At 43.9% G+C, this 18,120-nt stretch overlaps 1 protein-coding gene across 1 annotated transcript in view; it reads right to left on the bottom strand.

Moving 5' to 3' along the window:
- LOC146799893 (cytosolic phospholipase A2 gamma-like) overlaps window positions 1–18,120 on the bottom strand; it is a 335,231-nt gene that overhangs the window by 252,518 nt on the left and 64,593 nt on the right. The window contains exon 4 of the mRNA XM_085623690.1: window positions 7,938–7,991. Within this exon, the coding sequence (XP_085479816.1) occupies window positions 7,938–7,991 (54 nt within the window). The remainder of the gene's footprint in view (window positions 1–7,937; window positions 7,992–18,120) is intronic.

Raw genomic sequence — 18,120 nt, forward strand, 5'->3', positions numbered from 1 at the left:
CCTTCAGGAAACGCACCAGCCTCACAGACGTAAAACCAGAGCATGTCATTGCCCACTACAGGCTCAAAAGGACAACCATCCTCCGCATCCTGAACATCATTGACCACAGGCTGATGGTACCAACACAACCAACATCCCACCTCAGACAAAGCTGCTGGCTGTGCTGCACCTGCTGGCCTCTTGGACATTCCAACCAACAACCGCCAGACTCAGAGGAGTTTCACAGCCCGCCCTATCCAAGTTCCTCAAACCTTTCCTGGATGCCATCCTCAGCTTGGTACCCTAGTACCTATACTTCCCCCACACTGCGCAGGAACAGCTGGAGACCAAGGAAGGATTCTATGCCATAGCTGGATTCCGCACGTCTTGGGGGCAATCGACTGCACACATGTCCTACTTGTCCCCCCTGCCGACACTGCACACAATTACCGCAACAGAAAGAACACGCAGTCCATCAATGTGCAGGCAATAGTGGACACCGGGTACTCTTCACCAATGTTGTCGCCAACTACCCAGGCAGTGTGCACGACTCATACATCTTCCGAAAGTCCATCATCAACCGGCGCTTCCAGGATGGCACCTACGGAAATGCATTGCTCGTTGGTAAGTTCCAACTGGACACACCACATACCTCAACTCCACAAATAATGCAACCCACAACTCTGGTAATACACACGTCACAAACCCACAAACAACATGCTAAACAACATGCCCACCCACCAGACACGACAGCACAACTTACTGTGGCAACCTGGGCTAGCCATGTACATGACCCACCAACGGCACGGCACATCAGCCACACACCAGCGGAAAAAAAGTAGAGGCAGGTGCAACCAGGCATGTGCGAAGGAGGCGAGTGACCCATGAATGAGAATGCACACATTGCCAAGTGTGGCATGGATGTGGTGGACAGACTGCAGTATGCAGACCACAGACATATCCATGATGACACATATACTGCTGGTGTTTGGAGTGTTGTGGACAGAGGACGCAACCATGTCACCCCAGCCAGTGGGGAAGATCTCTGAAATGTTGCTTGTTACGTCCCCCCTGTAAGCATGTGTGTAGTGGGCTTGCCCGGTGTACGCCAGGCTAGCTCAGAGGTGTGAATAAAAAGCACATAGCCCTGGGCGTGGTTCTCTTCCGGAAGGGCCAACGTCTCTGCCAGGGCAGTGCCTCACACCCCGCCACGATGCCGACGCCGTGTGCGGCAGTGCCTGCGATCATGTGTGCCTGCAGCAGCCCAGGCCGCACCTTCCCGAACCAGTCTCGCCCGCCCATGTGCATCTTGGCCACACTGCACAACTGCCGACACCGGCGTGTCTCCAAGAGTGCCCACCACGTTCCTGTGCTAGCTTCACGTCTGAGGCCCATGACCATGGCAGCCTCCTCAGACTATCACGGCCTCCGCGAGCAAGGCATGCAGTACTCCTTCCTGTTGACGCACTCCACCTGCATACACAGCGTACAAATAGGTTGCACATTTGGAAGTGACTCTTGATTTGTCAGTTGCAGAGTTGATATCAGTGTACAGGTCTCATCATAAACTGCATGCCCTTCCAGCTCTGGTACCACTAACACTGTGCACCCTCCCGTTGGACTATTTTGGCGTCTGAGTCCATGGCCTGGGGGTTGTCTTCATCATGTAGCTGATACTGACATGGTGGGACACAGGAGACTGTAGCATTTACCTCCTACATTATGCCTGTTTCTGCTTGCTCCTGCCCTCTGCATCATTCCCTAGATGGGCACCTCCCACTGTCCCCCGTACCACTCCACGACATTCTCCTGGGACATCAACAAAGACCCGCTCAGCTCCTGTGGCCCTATCTCAGTGCACCACAAGTCACCGTTCCTTGTGGGTGTGCCTGTGCCTGCCGCAGTGCATCCTGTGCCACTAACTCTGTGCAGCTCGAGTCATGGACCCTTGCTATTTGTACTTTGGACCTCTGATTGTCAGATCACTGTTGTGGTTGTTGGCAGCACCAGCCAACCCCTGAGGGGTTGCTTACACTACCCTACACCCATCCAGCACAGGCGTCACTGGATGTGTGACCCTGGCAATAAAGGTGCCGGGCGCAGGTGCCCATACTACAAATTATCTCATTGTGTCCGTGCGATCATTATGTATGCATGAGGGCCCCAGGTCATGCCACATCACATCGTGCTGTGTACAGCGTGCGCAACCTTGTCATCTCAGGGAGTGGTGTAGACCTTTGACATGTGACTGTGTCGGACCCCCCCTGTGAGCGTAAGTGAGTTGACCGGCATACGGCAGTAGGGAGTGGGGTTTTGTCTTTCAACATGTGGCTCAGGGCGTGGTTGAGATTAGGCATTGGGAAAGAGGCAACTGATGCGTGTGTGTCTAGTGTGGTGCCGGCGCCACCCATCACACAATGGGCGATGTTGCTTCGTGCGATGCCCACGGTGTGTGGCCTTGTCCGAGGGGTACATGAGGATGGGCAAGCCCGCATGGGATCTGGGAACGTACATGCCAACTGTTGTGTATGTCACTATTTCCACGGCATGAGCCAGAGGTCTACACTCAAGCGCAGGGCGTGTTCGGCCAGGCATGTACCCTACATCTGTGTCCACCCTGTCCTTACCATAGGCTTACACGCACGTGGCCGCACACCTTCAGCAAACTACATTACTGTGTCGTTGTCAGGCTTGAGGACATATGCAGACGGGCATGGCAATGGTGCGCCGTGGGGTGCGGGTGATGCAACCGGGCTGCGCACGCTGGTGAATCGGCTCGGGTGGAGGGTCGGGCAGCAGTGAGGCTACGCACTACACATTGATGCGGCTCATGGGCAACAGGCAGTACATGTCATACAGTAATCACATAGTCACACATATCACACACCAATGACACAGTGAGCCTGCCAACACATCATGTGGAACCAACTGTTGACTCATGTCTCTCTGCACTGTCTCAGGTGACCAGGGATACGCACCCTGCGCTGGATGATGACACGCCTCCGTGCCCCGAACACACAGTCCCAGAGGCAGTACAATGCGGCCCACAAACGCACCAAAGGCATCGTGGAATGCACATTTGGCGTATTGAGTGCACGTTTCAAGTACCTGGGCGTCACTTGTGGACGGCTCCTGTACAGGCCAGACATCGTGTGCAAGATGATCGTTGCATGTTGTATGTTGCACAACATATGTGTACGCAGCAAGGCACCATGGATACCAGTCCCAGAGGCACCGGATGATGAGGATGAGGCAGGTGGACCCAGCCCCACTGCAGCGGCAGCAGGAATAGCCCGCAGTGACGACATCATTACAAATTTCTTTTGATAATCAAGTCATATTGTGACTGTCCTTGGCATTCATGGGACAGCACAGATTGACCACAGGCACGGATTTTGCAAATAAATGCCTTGAAAAAGTACATTCATTAAGTGCATGTCACTCATCTGTACTGGCACGTCACTCAGTCAGGTGTGAGTGCGACATGTGTTGATGGCGAGTTTGTAATGTGTTCATGGATGGTGGGTGTGTCACCTCTGTGCAGTGATGCTGTTTGGGGTGTCACGTATTCGAACAGCCAGTCCTGTGTGTCACAGTTGGTAGGGTATCCCACTCTTCGGCGTTTCACATGTGTCCAGGGTCATTCCATTTTGGCTGCCATTTCTGGCCTACAGGTGACATCAGGGCTCATTGTGGGGTCGGTTATGTATCACCTTGTTGCAGGGATGCCCCCTGTGACTCAGATCCCACAACATGTGCAACATGTACATAAGCGGGAGTCACTGCCCCTACATTCGTCCACGCTGGCATGATTGATTGCTCATGGTCATGACACGTCTGTGTGCAGGAGGGGTTGCTTGTCCCTCTGTAATGCCTTGGTAAAATGCGGTTTCACTGCGTGTTCCATGCATGTGTCTGCATTGGAGCACTTTACATGCAGGCTGCGTGTCATTGTACATTGTGACTGTGTAGAGATGCCTATGTGATGCGGGACGATGGTCATTTGTTCTACGTCACGGATGTGGGAGTGTGCTCATACATTGTCATCTCGCAGGTTTTGTGCTCTGCTGTTGCGTTTTCCCGCATGAGGCGTGGCAATTGCAGGCCTGGCGATGGTTATTGCTGATTTATGTATCCCGGTTGGCCTCATCGCTACTATTTTGGCATTGGTGCTTCGCATTTTTGCGGCGTGGCGTTGTGTTTAACACGGTCATTTGACGCGTTATCGTGTGACTATGGCATGGTGCCGCCGCCTTGTGAATACCACGTTAACATGGTATTGTTTTCCCGCGATGGACTGCGATATGCAAAGTTGCGCTAAGCTAAATTTGCAATGGTTATCACACGTTCTTGAGAATATGCCCTACTGTGTGTTTGATCTAGCTGGAATCGTTTGCCTTCTGATAGAAGTAGAAGTTGGGCAAACAAGGCCTGTACATAGCACCACTGGTAGGGAGGCGGATGCCCTTTGAGTTGCCCCGAATGCAGATAGGATTGAGTGTAGAGCGATTTTCAGCATTGCCCATCTTTTTTCTAAAGTGTAATAAGGCAGTTTGAGGTAATCAGTCTGAAGGGCCTGCTCATTTGTTTCGTGGGAGAATTTTGTCAGAGAAGTTTCAACTTGGGCCAGCCGCAGCTCAGTTCTTTGCAGAGAATGGTCAAGATCCTACAATGCCTTATTGAAATCTTGGGGGAGGGAGTTAGTATTCTTCCTAAATTTGGAGAGAAGAGTTTGTAAGTCTCTTTTTATTGGGGGGGGGGGACTGAAGGTCCTAGTTCTCTAATGAGTTAGGCAGCTGGGTGAGCTCCCCCCTCTGTGAATGTGGGAGGCATACGCTTTTGAGTCATGGAGTTTAATTGGTTTAGGGGATTTGGCCTGGTTCTCTGTCATAATTAGAAGTTGCGCCATTGGCCTGGTGGCAATAGTTATCAGCTCTTCAGGTGTAGCCTCTTTCTTGCGTTTATGGCTCAACATTTAACTCAGTGATTCATTCATACATCAACTTTACCACACAAACTATTTACTGCCCTTTGGGTTTCAAAGTGTTTAACATCTTTATCCTAGATCCAGATGTTGGTTCTGTGCTAGGCCTCAGGCCTGTTATGGGCCCTGGGGCTTAACTGGCCCTCACAATGCTGCATATTGAGTGTTTCAGTATGGGGAGAATCTACACCCTAAATGACACATGGACCCTAGATCGGCATGGAATGTAGGGTGGCGAGATCCACCCGGCTCACTTCTCTTCTGTTGCAGGACATTGCTTCCTTACGCCCTGCAGGACCCTCATATGGAGCGTGACTCACCATGGAGGTACCTGCTTCACCCAGGGTAGCTCTAATCATGTTGCTGCCCTTGGGGGAAGGGAAGCAATGGTGCAATACCACCTCCAGACTCATCTTTAGATCGGCTGAATTCCCTCATAGGGCCTCCAACACAGTCACCGTTGTGGCTGTTTCCATCTTAAATTCCACTGTGCTTCCTCTTCTGTTCAACCATCAGTCAGCGTCAAACTGCTCACAATCCTTGGCCTTAGGAGCTTTGTGAGTGATTGCCAGCTCCTTGCATCGGTGGGTCTTCCTTTAGGGTTGAGTTCACCACAGGAAGCCATATTAGTTGGCTTTGGCACGGGCCAAATGTGCTGAGCTAAGAGGGGATGGATTTACATGGATCCACACTGGCCATGCCCCAAGCCACCTACTTGCTAAGGTAAACATAGTTTCAATAATTCAGATCTGGGTGTAACCCCTTGATATCATTGGCACAGAGCCGATAGGCGTAACTTAGAAAAATATGTAAAGTATTTAACAGGAACAAAACAGTTAAAAAATTTTAAAAAAACAGCACAATAAACATCACTCAACCAAGTAGGAAAAAGTGCGAAAAAATCATTTATCTGAATGGTGTTCCTATACCCTCACCAGCTGTACTTCGTGCCCTGAGAGGAGTCACATTCTTCACCCCATATCTTCTTCTTAAAAAGCTTAAGGATTTGTTCCTGCTGTTGGCACAGTTTTCATGCCTCATTAAGGGGAAGCACTGAATTGGTATGCTGCTGGCTAATGCTAGTTTGCCTACTACAGGTACAGGAACGTAAAGGTTACTTTTAAAAAAAATACATTTCCTGGATATTTACTAAAGCTCTGACATCCCCAATTATATTCTTTTTTAAACAAATAAGAAATTGTGGTTTTGATCTCTGTAGCCTATCCCAATCCAAAGTTAGCAGACTTTGCCCTGTCAAAAAATGATTATTTTGACAGGTTTGTCTGCAGAGTTTAAATCCATAGGAGTCATGTTACACAGGTATACCTGAATTCATGTTTCCTTGGACAGACTATTGAATGGCACAGCATGTACTGCAGTCCACAGGTGACATTTAAGTTCATAATGCTATTGGTGTATTTCATGCAGCTTATACTTTGGCCTTACAGGGAAGTTCAATATGCCATTTAGAAATTAGCCAATTTTACATATGTAGGGTTCAGATCACAAACTCTAGGGACTGCAATGTTCCTGCAGTGTTAAAACAAAAGCAACATCAGTCCAAACAAATGAGAATGACATTGCAAAAAGATGCTCTTTCTCAGACTATACCTATGAATATTTGCATACTTTTGGAAATGGCACTTTCTGCAGAGTCACCTCCAAACCTTTTGCCTTCCGCCTCCCCTTTTACTGACATTATTTTTGCGGGTCTTAGGGCTCTGGGCAATTTACCACTTCTAGCCAGTGCTAAAGAGCATGTGCTCGCTCCCTTAAAACACGTTAACATTGGTGTATCCACAATTGCCATATAGTTAATTTACTTACAGGTCCTTTGTAAAGTGCATTTTACTGTAAATTAGATGCCTCTAGTGGGCCTGCAACCCTGATTATGCCACCCATTTAAGCAGCCCTTCAAACGTGTCAGCCTGCCACTGCAGAGCCTGTATGTGCAGTTTCACTGGCATGTTGAATTGGCATTGAAAACCCCTTGCCAACTCTTAAAATCTCCTTTTATTACATATAAGCCACCCCTAAGGTAGCCCATAGGGCAGGCTGCTGTATAAGTAAAAGGCAGGACATCTATGTTTTAGTTTTACATGCCCTGGCAGTGAAAAACTTGCAAATTCATTTTTCAGTACTGTGAGGCCTACCCCTTGCATAGGATTCTATTCTCCACACATTTGCTCCTCAACGTCGACGCTTGTTCTCTGTGAAGGTACCGTTCAGCAGGGCCTCCATGGCTTCTGTTTCTGACTTACCCACCATTGCGGTCAGCTTGACTATATATATTTGACCTGGTCCACCGCTACCTCAAGTAAACCCTAAGTGCTATTGACTTTTAAGAACTTTGTTAGATTTTGGTCGTTTTGTCTTGTTTTGTTCAATAAATTAAGATCTATTTTTCTAACTAGGTGTAGACTATTTCTGTGTGGTATTTTTCACTGTTGTATTTTAATAAGTGGTGCACAAATTCTTTAGACATTGCCTCCTAAATTAAGCCTGCCTGCTCTGTGCCAAGTTCCCAGAGAGTGAGCACAGGTTACTTTAGGCATTATAACAGACTAGACTAGAGTGAGGGTCCCTACTTGGACAGGGTGCATACCACTGCCAACTAGAGACCCCATTTCTAACACATACTCAGACACACACACATTCACAACTGCCCTTTGTAGATGGGCCTATCAGTTTCATCTGTTGTCTATTGGATGCGTCACTTGAAATCCTTTCTAGAGATGCCACTACAAACATAGCTCGGCTACCAATTGTCAAATATATGCATGACATGCACAGTCAACATTGGGCTGCAAAAATGCTCCAGTGTCCGAAAAATGTCAAAAATGCCAAAAAAGAATTACCACTAAGCACTGCATTGTATTTTCAGAGCAGTATTCAAGTGCTTCAGGTTGATGTAGAGTTTTCACAGATGTCTTGACAGAAAATGAAAGTAGCTTTTGTAAGTATGCATTATTACCTTTGATGTACGCTTTAATTTCATTTTCGTCTGCCAGTGCACTGCCCCATAAACCTAAAGTCAACAAGAAAAGCAGAGTTATTTACATTAGTAGATGATGTAGCTTCAGAATTCAACCAAGAAGAACCATGCATTTCACCTGATGAAAATGACATGAGGGTCAGCCCAGTACAGTATACTTAGCCAGGTCAGCAGAACAAATAAACACATAGTCAAGGTATGGGTGAAAATAAAAAATATTCCAAGTTGAGGGTTCCACCAAACAAAGTGGGCGCTAAGCATGGACACTTAAAATGAATATATGTATCCTACTTGGGTTGACCAGCCCTATCAGGGCATTACAGGCTCTGTTTCCAGACTTTCATATGTTACCATGGGCTCAGCACTGGAGACAGTCTACCTAATGATCCGACCCAAGTCTACTAGCTATTGAATCGGGAATTGACAAAGCCAATGCGTCTGACTTTTGTAGAGTATGTATGTGTATTTGGTCCCAAACAAACAATGTTTATACATGACACAAACATATATATAGGTATAAAGACCCTCATACATAAAAGCATCAATACATACAGATTAACACATCTGCAACCGCTCAGACGAACAGAGTAGAAGAAAAGCAAGAACCCACGCACACTGACCTTACAGATACTCAAACCCAAGTCAACCTTAATGCAGACACCAATGGACATGAATAAGACACGTGTTATGTTAGGTGGGTTACTTCTAGACTGCACAGTTCTGCTGCAAGTCTATTCTAAAGCACTATAAGGCAGACCATGAGAATGAAAAGGAAAGAACAAGAGAGGATAACTGAAGGAATGTGAAAAGGTGGCAGCAGCAGTTGTAGCCAGGCTCAGACCTTTTGATACTAAGTAATAAACACTGTAATAAATGAAGCTCGGGAAAGAGGCGAAGGGAGCAATAAATGACTGAAGGGTTAAATCAATCGACTGGTACAGAAAACCTGGTACAAGAAAGGGGTATCAGGGATTCTGTCTACAAATCAATTCACAGAGGGTCAAAGACGAACCATAAATATATAGATATACAGTCCCATGAAACTCTGACACAATCAGAAAGTACACAGGCAGGGACACTATATGTACACACAGGAAGAATTGAGGACAGATATATCATTACAGGAGTCATATCATTTTATCTTCGGACTCATTTGGTGATGAAATATGAGGTAGATGAGACACCAATATCAATAACTGGTCAATTGTAGGCATCCACGTGCATGAACCACTTATACTTGGTCATTTGGGTCTCCATGCCCATCCAGCCACTGCCCTCTTTGGAATATCTCCTGCCAGTAACAATGCAGCTCATCACACGCCCCTTTATATTTTGCATCTTTGGACAAGCAAGATAAAAAAGAAAACAGCATCTAGCCAAGTCAAAAAATATGGAACCAAAGAGGATAAATGGGTCACAAAGAAGTTAAATATCCAAGAAAAAAGTGACTCAAAAATATGGACTCACTAAATAACAAAAATCCATTTCCACTGTAAGGTTTTGACTTCCGCCTTACTCAAGTAGTGCACAATCATTTGCTCAGTGATTGTTCAGCTAACATTGCTGGATTTACAGAAAGCAATAAAAGTAAAGATTCCATTTAGAATCTTGAATAAATGCAGGCCTCAGATCTCCTGAGATACATGGTTAGGATGAGATGTTGTCAGTGAAGTTCAGTCAATCTGGATGCAATCATTTTAAACTGCACATTCAGGTATTTGCTCTGGAGTCCTTCTGCTCTGTCTTTCTGTTTCATGGGGAAAATATTCAAATCTGATAGCAATTGGTCTGAAAGGTTAAAATGATTGAGAAGGGGATGCTCAGGTTTTTTTTCTTCATTTTTGCTGATTCGTGATTCCTAAAGCATGTAGGGAGGTAATTTATGGTTTGGCCTATATATTGTTTTTTTCAGGTCTGACATTCACACTGAAATAACCAAATAATGTATGTTGATGAGCATGTGAGATACCTTCTTATGCCATAGGTTCTTCCTATACCAGAGCGTGTTAATGATGATGTTTGTAAAGGGTATTTATATGTTATATTATTTTATGTTATATGGGTATGTATAGCACAACTTATCAACTGAAGGGTATCCTGGCGCTGAAAGTGTATCTGGTGGTGTGATGTTTGATATATGATGCAGCTTTCAGCATCACAGTAATGTACCTATACATTTGTTACTGCTTGTTTGATTTCAGCTATCACAACAAGAACTCAGCAATTACGAGCTGTGTGATAAGCAATGAATGTCAGTTTTTGAAAAATCTTGTTTAGCTTTTTGCTGGTGGGCAATGTTATTTGAATTATGTTTCCAGAGTAAAGAACTAATAGTAATCTACCACAAAAGTGATTCTGTCAGTTTTGATTCTGCTGTACATGACATTATACAATTTGTTTTTAAAGGGAATTAAAACATTAAGGGATGGTGAGGAGATAGGAAAGTGGAGGGAATGATAGAGCTAAAGGAAGGAAAGTGTTTTTAAGTTTAGTGGTGAGTAGCATTAAAGGTAGGAAAGAGTAGTGGTTAGGAATGTGAGGGTTTTTTAGGGTTCAGTGATAGGTAGAGTAAAGGGAGGTAAAGGGGTTTTTAGGGTTCAAGGGTGGGAGAATCAAAGGGAGGTAAGGCTTTTCAGAGTACTGAAGGAGATAGAGGTAGAGGAAGGTAGGGGGATTTTAGGGATCATGGTAAGGTAGAGTTAGAGGACGTTAGTATTAAAGAAACTAAAGAAGGTTGGCGGAAGTACCCCAAAACAAAAATGAAACAAAGGGGGGGGGGGGGGGGGGTATGGGGTATTTTTCATATATATATATATATATATATATATATATATATATATATATATATATATATATATATATATATATATATACGATCAGAATCTTGTATCCCGTATCAATTCCAGGAATGAGAAAACAGCACACCAGGAAACCGCACAAAACTTTATTGTGCACTAGCTTTAGAAGGACGACGCGTTTCGGCGTTTGCCTTTGTCAAGTCACTTCCGACATGCCAATCAGCCATAGAAATACAGGTGTATAGTTCATTAACATGGAAAAAATACTACAAGATTGCGCTGCATCGTAAACGCTATGTAAGATAATTCTAATACATTCATTCTATAATATTATGAACGAAAAAGTGAATGCAGTTGCATGAACATAAAATTATAATTTACTTGAAGAAGCATGCTACGTAAATAAGTAATTGTGTTCGCTAACCGTAATGTTGTTCGAAACAAAAAAGTTGGATTTGATACAAACGCAAGTAGCGACTACTGATTGTATACATCATAATTCATGAATACCTCTGCGCAATAGTATCATTTAGAATACGAACAATTCATTAAATGTAGGCTGAAATAGCCATACGAGTAATCCAAAAAACTCAAAATTGCACTAGAAGGCACAAACTATGCGAAACGAATACAAATAAATTCATGGTTATATTCAATCAAATGATACGGTAAAAGCAATTACGTAGGACACAAAATCCTATTTTAGGGGGCATGCTATTTGGATGATTATTCAGTCCTCATGTTAAGTGAACCTGATATTAAGGGAATTGTTATGACTTAATCAAGTTGGAGTTAATATCTACCCATTGATAATAGCTGCCCATTTTTTCAACATTGTAAAACATCACCCTGGACAATGAAATGTGAAGTATTAATTCAATGCATGCTAAAATAGCCATATTTTTGATCTAAAGTGACATTCATTACAATTATAGTCACACAGGACCCTAAGATCACAGTTATTATGCTTTTATATTTGATAACGGGCAGATAGTATTGACAGTAGATACTAATGTCGTTAATATTTTTCTAATAGATCAATAATAGAGCCTCCCTATAATAATCTAAGTGGATGATTGGCACATAACGGAAGCATCCATTGCTAAACGCTGGATAGGAAGGAGTGGTGGGTTAGTGATATGTATGATGAAAATACGTGAAAGAGAAAGGGTAAAGAGGAGTAACTGGGATGAAAAGTAGGAAGCCCGAAAGGAGTTCCAATAGGAGCATCCACAATTGTGGTAAACGCCTATATAATATCCCAATTGGGAAATGTAGTATCATCCTCAGTGCACCTATATCCCTATCTTAATAAAAGTGGGTGTAAAAACAATTGTCAAAATAAATTTGAAAATAACATAAAATCCCAACTGTAAATCGGGAGTATTCATATTGCTCTAGAGACCATTCAGTAATCGTACTACTTTTGATACCAAAATGTTGTTGACTACAAGCCTATGTGAGTTGCAAGTTCCTCCCCACTATTGAGTCCTTTAGGTATTTTGCAATCCAGATCTATGATCCCCTCCTCGAATGTGTTTAGGAATTCTCTCTACTCCAAAGAATCGCAAACTGCTGTTGTCACTGTTGTGGAATTCAGAATAGTGGCGTGCTACTGGATAGTTATGGTCACAGTTAGCAATGGCACGTAAATGCTGCAAAATTCTTAGTTTTAGTGGTAATTTGGTACTGCCTACATACCGGAGGCCGCAAGGGCACTCAAGTATGTAGACAGTAAAGTCACTATTACAGTTGATCTGATGTTTTATTGGATGTTTTTGTTTGGTGCCTATGCTGTATTCTTTGCAGTTTATGCCATTGCGATCCGCCTTGCACATCCCACAAGTGGTGAAGCCATTAGGCATTGTCAGCCATTGTGGTTGAGTGATCTCTTCGTGGTAGCTATGGACCAATTTGTCCTTGAGTGACCTAGCCTTTCTGTACGTTATTTGTGGTCTGGTTCCTATGGATTTGGGGGCTGCTCCTGCAGCAAGCTGACGGACTGATATATATATCTCCATATATATATATATATATATATATATATATATATATATATATATATATATACACACACACACATATATACAGTGCACCATGTGTGCCCAGGGCCTGTAAATCAAATGCTGCTGGTGGGCTTGCAGCACTGGTTGTGCCACCCACATAAGCAGCTGGTAAAGTGTGTCTCAGGCCTGCCATTGTAGAGCCTATGTGCAGTCTAGTACTGCCATTTCGGCTTGGTAAGAGCACCCACTTACCATTACCTAAACCTTCCCTTTTCTACATGTGTGGTAAATAAAATACATTACCGGGACTTAATTTGATACGGAAACATAATAAATATAGCTCAGTAAAATGAGAGGCAGAATCCGTGATATTAGAGGTTCGGAATGGGCTTTATTCCAATGAACGATTATAATCGGTTGCTCCAAGTTCCATCACCACGGAGGTTCAGGAAGTGAAGTACATACTTTATTGACAAGAAATGACTTTTATAGTACATACATTACAATGAAGCGAATACAGTAGGCGTAACAATTGATAAGGAAAATGACGATTCATATGCGTAACCGAAAATGGGTGTAATAAGGAGTAAAAAGGAACATAATTGGTTATGATGTCATATATAGGTGGATCTATAAGATAATACTTGGCATAGATGCGCGCGCAGCAGCATGACGTGTGATTGACGTGCAACTAGGGGGTGAAGGGGACTTGACATTTAGCTCTACATGTGGAGACGAAAAGTCTGGGGGGTCAAGTCAACCTAATCCCAAATCATATCTAACATCCTATGTTTAAAGAACTATGTTATCCACAAAAGAAGGACTCTCGGACAGAATCTATTCTATACTGACTGTGCGTGCGTGTACAAGCGTCTAAGTGTCTACACTAAATGCGAGGGGGTAGGAATATTCCATGGTAATAGGACTATGAATTACTTGCATAAAGACAGAGAAGCCGAGCCCTTTGCTCGGTAGCTGGAAGAATGTTTACTTAAACTACTAGACAGGAATGCATTGGCTGAGGGGGAAGCAGATAACTCGAAGGTGAAATACAGTTCTTGGCAGAGAATAGGCTGATGTCAGGCTTCGTGAGCCGCGCAGAGAATGAGACAAAGTTCATGGTCACAGATGCAGGCTCAGACTGGAGTTTTCAGAGGCAGAAGGCAAGAAGAGTTTGATGACAGAATCAGGGCCTACTTGCCTGGACTGTAAAATGGCATAGGTGAATCATATAAAACCGGTGGCCTTTCATACTTAGGAATGGAATATCCGGCCTATTCATGGCGGATCTGGCAGAGGACATGTTGATGGTGGACGCACATGTGTTTGCGTCTTCATAACTGGAACTGGAGGGAACATACATGTACTTGTAACATGCACATAGAACCGTTGGGGTCCAAGATAGGGGACATAACTGACCAGAAAAATCCATATTTCCACATTCCCTCCTTGTCCCCTACTTGCCCGTTAAGAGATATCAATCTTCATCAATCCATTGATCTGTTCATATAACATCATTTGTTCTTCTTTCTTCTTCCGTGACGAATGAGATCTTGGTGGTGGAATACACGATGTGGCACACAGACCACAGATCGCTGGTCCACATTGTAGACATAGACAGCAACTGAATAGTATGAGAAGGCCAATACCTAGGAAGGACAGAACTCTCCATCCCCAGGCTGATATCACACTCCAAAACCAACCGGACCAAGTCCAAGTGCCTGGGTTCTGGTGTATCTGGCTTACAATCTTATGAAGGCGAGTTATAGCTTTATATACAGATGGCGAATTTTCTGGTATGAAAATGCAACAGCTTGATCCGATGACCCTACAAGCTCCGCCCCTATCAGCCAGGATGACGTCAAGGACAAGACGATTTTGAAGCACAACAATCCGCACAGCAGACTGCTCTTCTGTTAAATTGCCTAAGGCGGAAATAGTTTCATTCACTACTGCTTCAAGGGTTCTAGTCAATCTATGTATCAGCTTACTATTAGTAACAGTACCTATATAGGGAAAGATGCCTTTATTGAAATCTGTGTATTTTTCCCATGCTGTTTCAGTGTAATCGACAATTGGGAGATCTCTCCGCTCTCTGTTGTGTACTAAATTAATATTTCTATAATAATCAGGAGGAGCTAGGAAAACAGGTGGCAAAAGGAATGCAATGTAGCAGGTACCATCCCAATCTAGAGGTAGACGCATATATGCAGTCTGACCACATATAAAGTAGGAGTGGCGATAAGCTCTAAATGAAGATTTGCCTTGATCACTGAATTCTACTGTAGTAGTGCATTTACTATGGCCCATATGTATGGAACCAACTTTTCTTACACACAATTCACCTTTCGCTGGGAATACTGACATGGTTGGTAAAACTAGTTCAACCTCGGATTCGACATTTAGAACCATGAGATTAGGTGTAAAATTACCTAATCCATATACTTCATTTTCTAGATCAGTTCCTGTTCTTTTGGGGCGACCCTCCTTGTCAGGGTAACAGACTTTGAATAAAACTAGGTTCAGATTTCCCCATACCCAATGGTCTTGATAAACTGCTGTGTCTGAGTCTATGGAATTGATTAAGCTGAACCATGCTCCACAGGAGCCATTATGTGTAAACGGATGTGGAAAGAAAGGCAGGACTCCTTCATAATTCTGATAGGGAGGGAGCCGGCCACACACCCAACAATTAGTTGCATTACTAGTCTGATGGGAATGATGTAACATACTAATGAAAGTGTTATTGCGCAGCGCAAGTCTATAAGACAATTCATGCGGGGGTAAGTCACTAAAAGAATGTTCAGCAGTAACATTGTAAACATTTCTGGCAATAGGGTAATATATGTGCAACAATATACTTGCAGTAATGATTAAAAGACTTAAGAAAAACAAGATTAATAATGTCACTATGCAATGGCCACGCAGTGATTTACAATACGCCTGTCGTTTCATCATTTTTCGCGACTGTCCATGATTCAGGTCTAGGCGATACATGTCGGAGACAGATTCAACCGCTTCACCTAGGAGAGGACTTAAACAATCAAATCGTCCGACGGTCTAGGCCTTAATTTTAGTTTATAAAGTTCGGAGTCACTTTTTTCCACAAAAGGAAGTTTTGAGTCAATGGGTGAAGACACACAAGGTGTGGTATTCACATCTGATTTCAGTCCATGAAATTTCTTGATATGACTTGAATGAATCCATCCTTTCCTGCCTTCAATCTTCACGGCTGTCCTTGTGGTCAGCAAGACCAACTTGGGTGTCTTCCACCTGGGCTCCAGCTGAGTCTTTCGGTCGAAATTCCTCACAAGGACGAGGTCCCCCGGAATTACGTCATGGGGTTTTACCTCAGTGTTGTCGGGAAAGGCTGCAGCTACCTGTGAACGACAAGATTGTAGTGCAGACATCAAGGAAGCCAAGTAATCTGTCAGCATATTACAGTCAATATCAGTTATTTTGCGTGGTATAGGCGTCCCCCACATATTTGGTGGTCTGCCGAAGATCACCTCATACGGGGATAGCCCTGTTCGAGAGTGTGCTACCATTCTTGTGAAAAAGAGTGCAACTGGTAGTGCTACTACCCAGTCGACACCTTTCTCCCTGCATATTTTGGACAATCTAATTTTCAGGGTCTGATTATGTCTTTCTACGAGACCTGCTGCTTCGGGGTGTCGGACACAGTGGAATTTCCACTGATAACCTAACAAAAGTGAAACATGTTTCATTAATTCGGATGAGAACGGCTGGCCGTTATCTGAGTGAACAACACGTGGTAAACCGTATCGTGGGAAGAATTCTCGAACTAACTGTTTGGCAGTAGTCGGGGCAGTGTAATCTGAAACCGGGTATGCCTCCGTCCAGCGGGACAGAGCGCAGACAACTACGAGAACATATTTGAATCCTCGACATCGTTCCATCTGGATATAATCCATCTGGAGGACTTCAAAAGGGTGATTAGGAGGATGAAATCCACCTTGTTCTACGGGAACACTTTTTCCTGGGTTGAACTGGCAACAGATCATACAGGTACGGACCTTTTGTTTGGCTGCTGCTCGTAAATGTTTATTGAACCAAATGTGTTGAATGCTGTCTAGCATAGCTTTTTCTCCTAGATGTGCTGGACTATGTATAGTGTTAATTATAACTTGGACCATCGAATCAGGAAGGAACCACACAGACTTTTCCTTCATCATCCATCCTTGGTCCGTTTGGATCCCTCCTAATTCAGTCCATTTCTTTATTTCGTCTGGTGTAGCATGTGTCTGTATGTCAATTACGTCAAGGGTAGGATCTTTAACTGTCATACAATGTATCGGCATCGGGACTATTGTCTTTGTCATGTCGGATGTTTGGGTTTGAGCAGTCTGTTTAGCTGTCCTGTCGGCTAGATCATTGCCTTGAGAAATGATATCAGTAACCTTCGTATGAGCCTTACATTTCATAATTGATATTGCAGTAGGTAGATGTATTGCATCTAATAAGGCATGAATGAGGGGTCCGTGCTGAATGTGGGCACCGTGGGAAGTTAAATAACCTCTCTCTCGCCACAGCACGCCGAAGTCATGTACAACTCCGAATGCATAACGTGAATCAGTGTATATGTTGACTTTTTTATTTGTGGCTTGAATACAGGCTTGTGTCAGAGCAATAAGCTCTGCGGCTTGAGCTGACAAAGTATTTATACGATTAGTTTCAATGACTTCAGTATCTGTTGTGACTGCGTAAGCAGCCACCAACTCTCCTGTATTTGTTCTCATACATGAACCATCTACATACAATGTCAGGTCTGGGTCTGACAATGGGACATCGGTTAAGTCTTGTCTAGGTTTCGTCGTTATTGTAATAACTTCAATACAGTCATGGGCTAGTGGGTCTGTTCCGGTTACTGGCAAAAGTGTGGCAGGATTCAATGTGTTACAGCGTCTGATTTCTATGTGTGGCTGAAACAATGTAAGTTCGTACCCTGTAAGTCGCGCTATAGTCAAGTGTTGTGTTTGCGTTCTATTTACAAGAACCTCTACTGCATGTGGTACTTGAACTGTCAATGGATGTCCTAACACTATGGCATCGCTTTGTCTGATTGCTAAAGCTGTCGCTGCCACTGATTTTAGGCATGCAGGCAAAGCCTGAGCTACGGGATCTAATGTACTAGAAAAATAAGCACATGGTTTGCGTGCTCCTGCTTGTTCCTGTGTGAGTACTGACAAGGCAGTACCTTCGCGTTCTGTAACAAAGAGTGTAAACTGTTTTCTGTAACATGGCGTTGCTAAAACAGGTGCTTGACATAAAGCTTTCTTTAGGCTTTCAAAAGCTTGTGTATGTTCCTGAGTCCAAGGGAGAACAGTCGATGTGGCT

This window comes from Triturus cristatus, chromosome 8, assembly GCF_964204655.1.
Source record: "Triturus cristatus chromosome 8, aTriCri1.1, whole genome shotgun sequence".
In the NCBI taxonomy this organism is placed as follows: domain Eukaryota; kingdom Metazoa; phylum Chordata; class Amphibia; order Caudata; family Salamandridae; genus Triturus; species Triturus cristatus.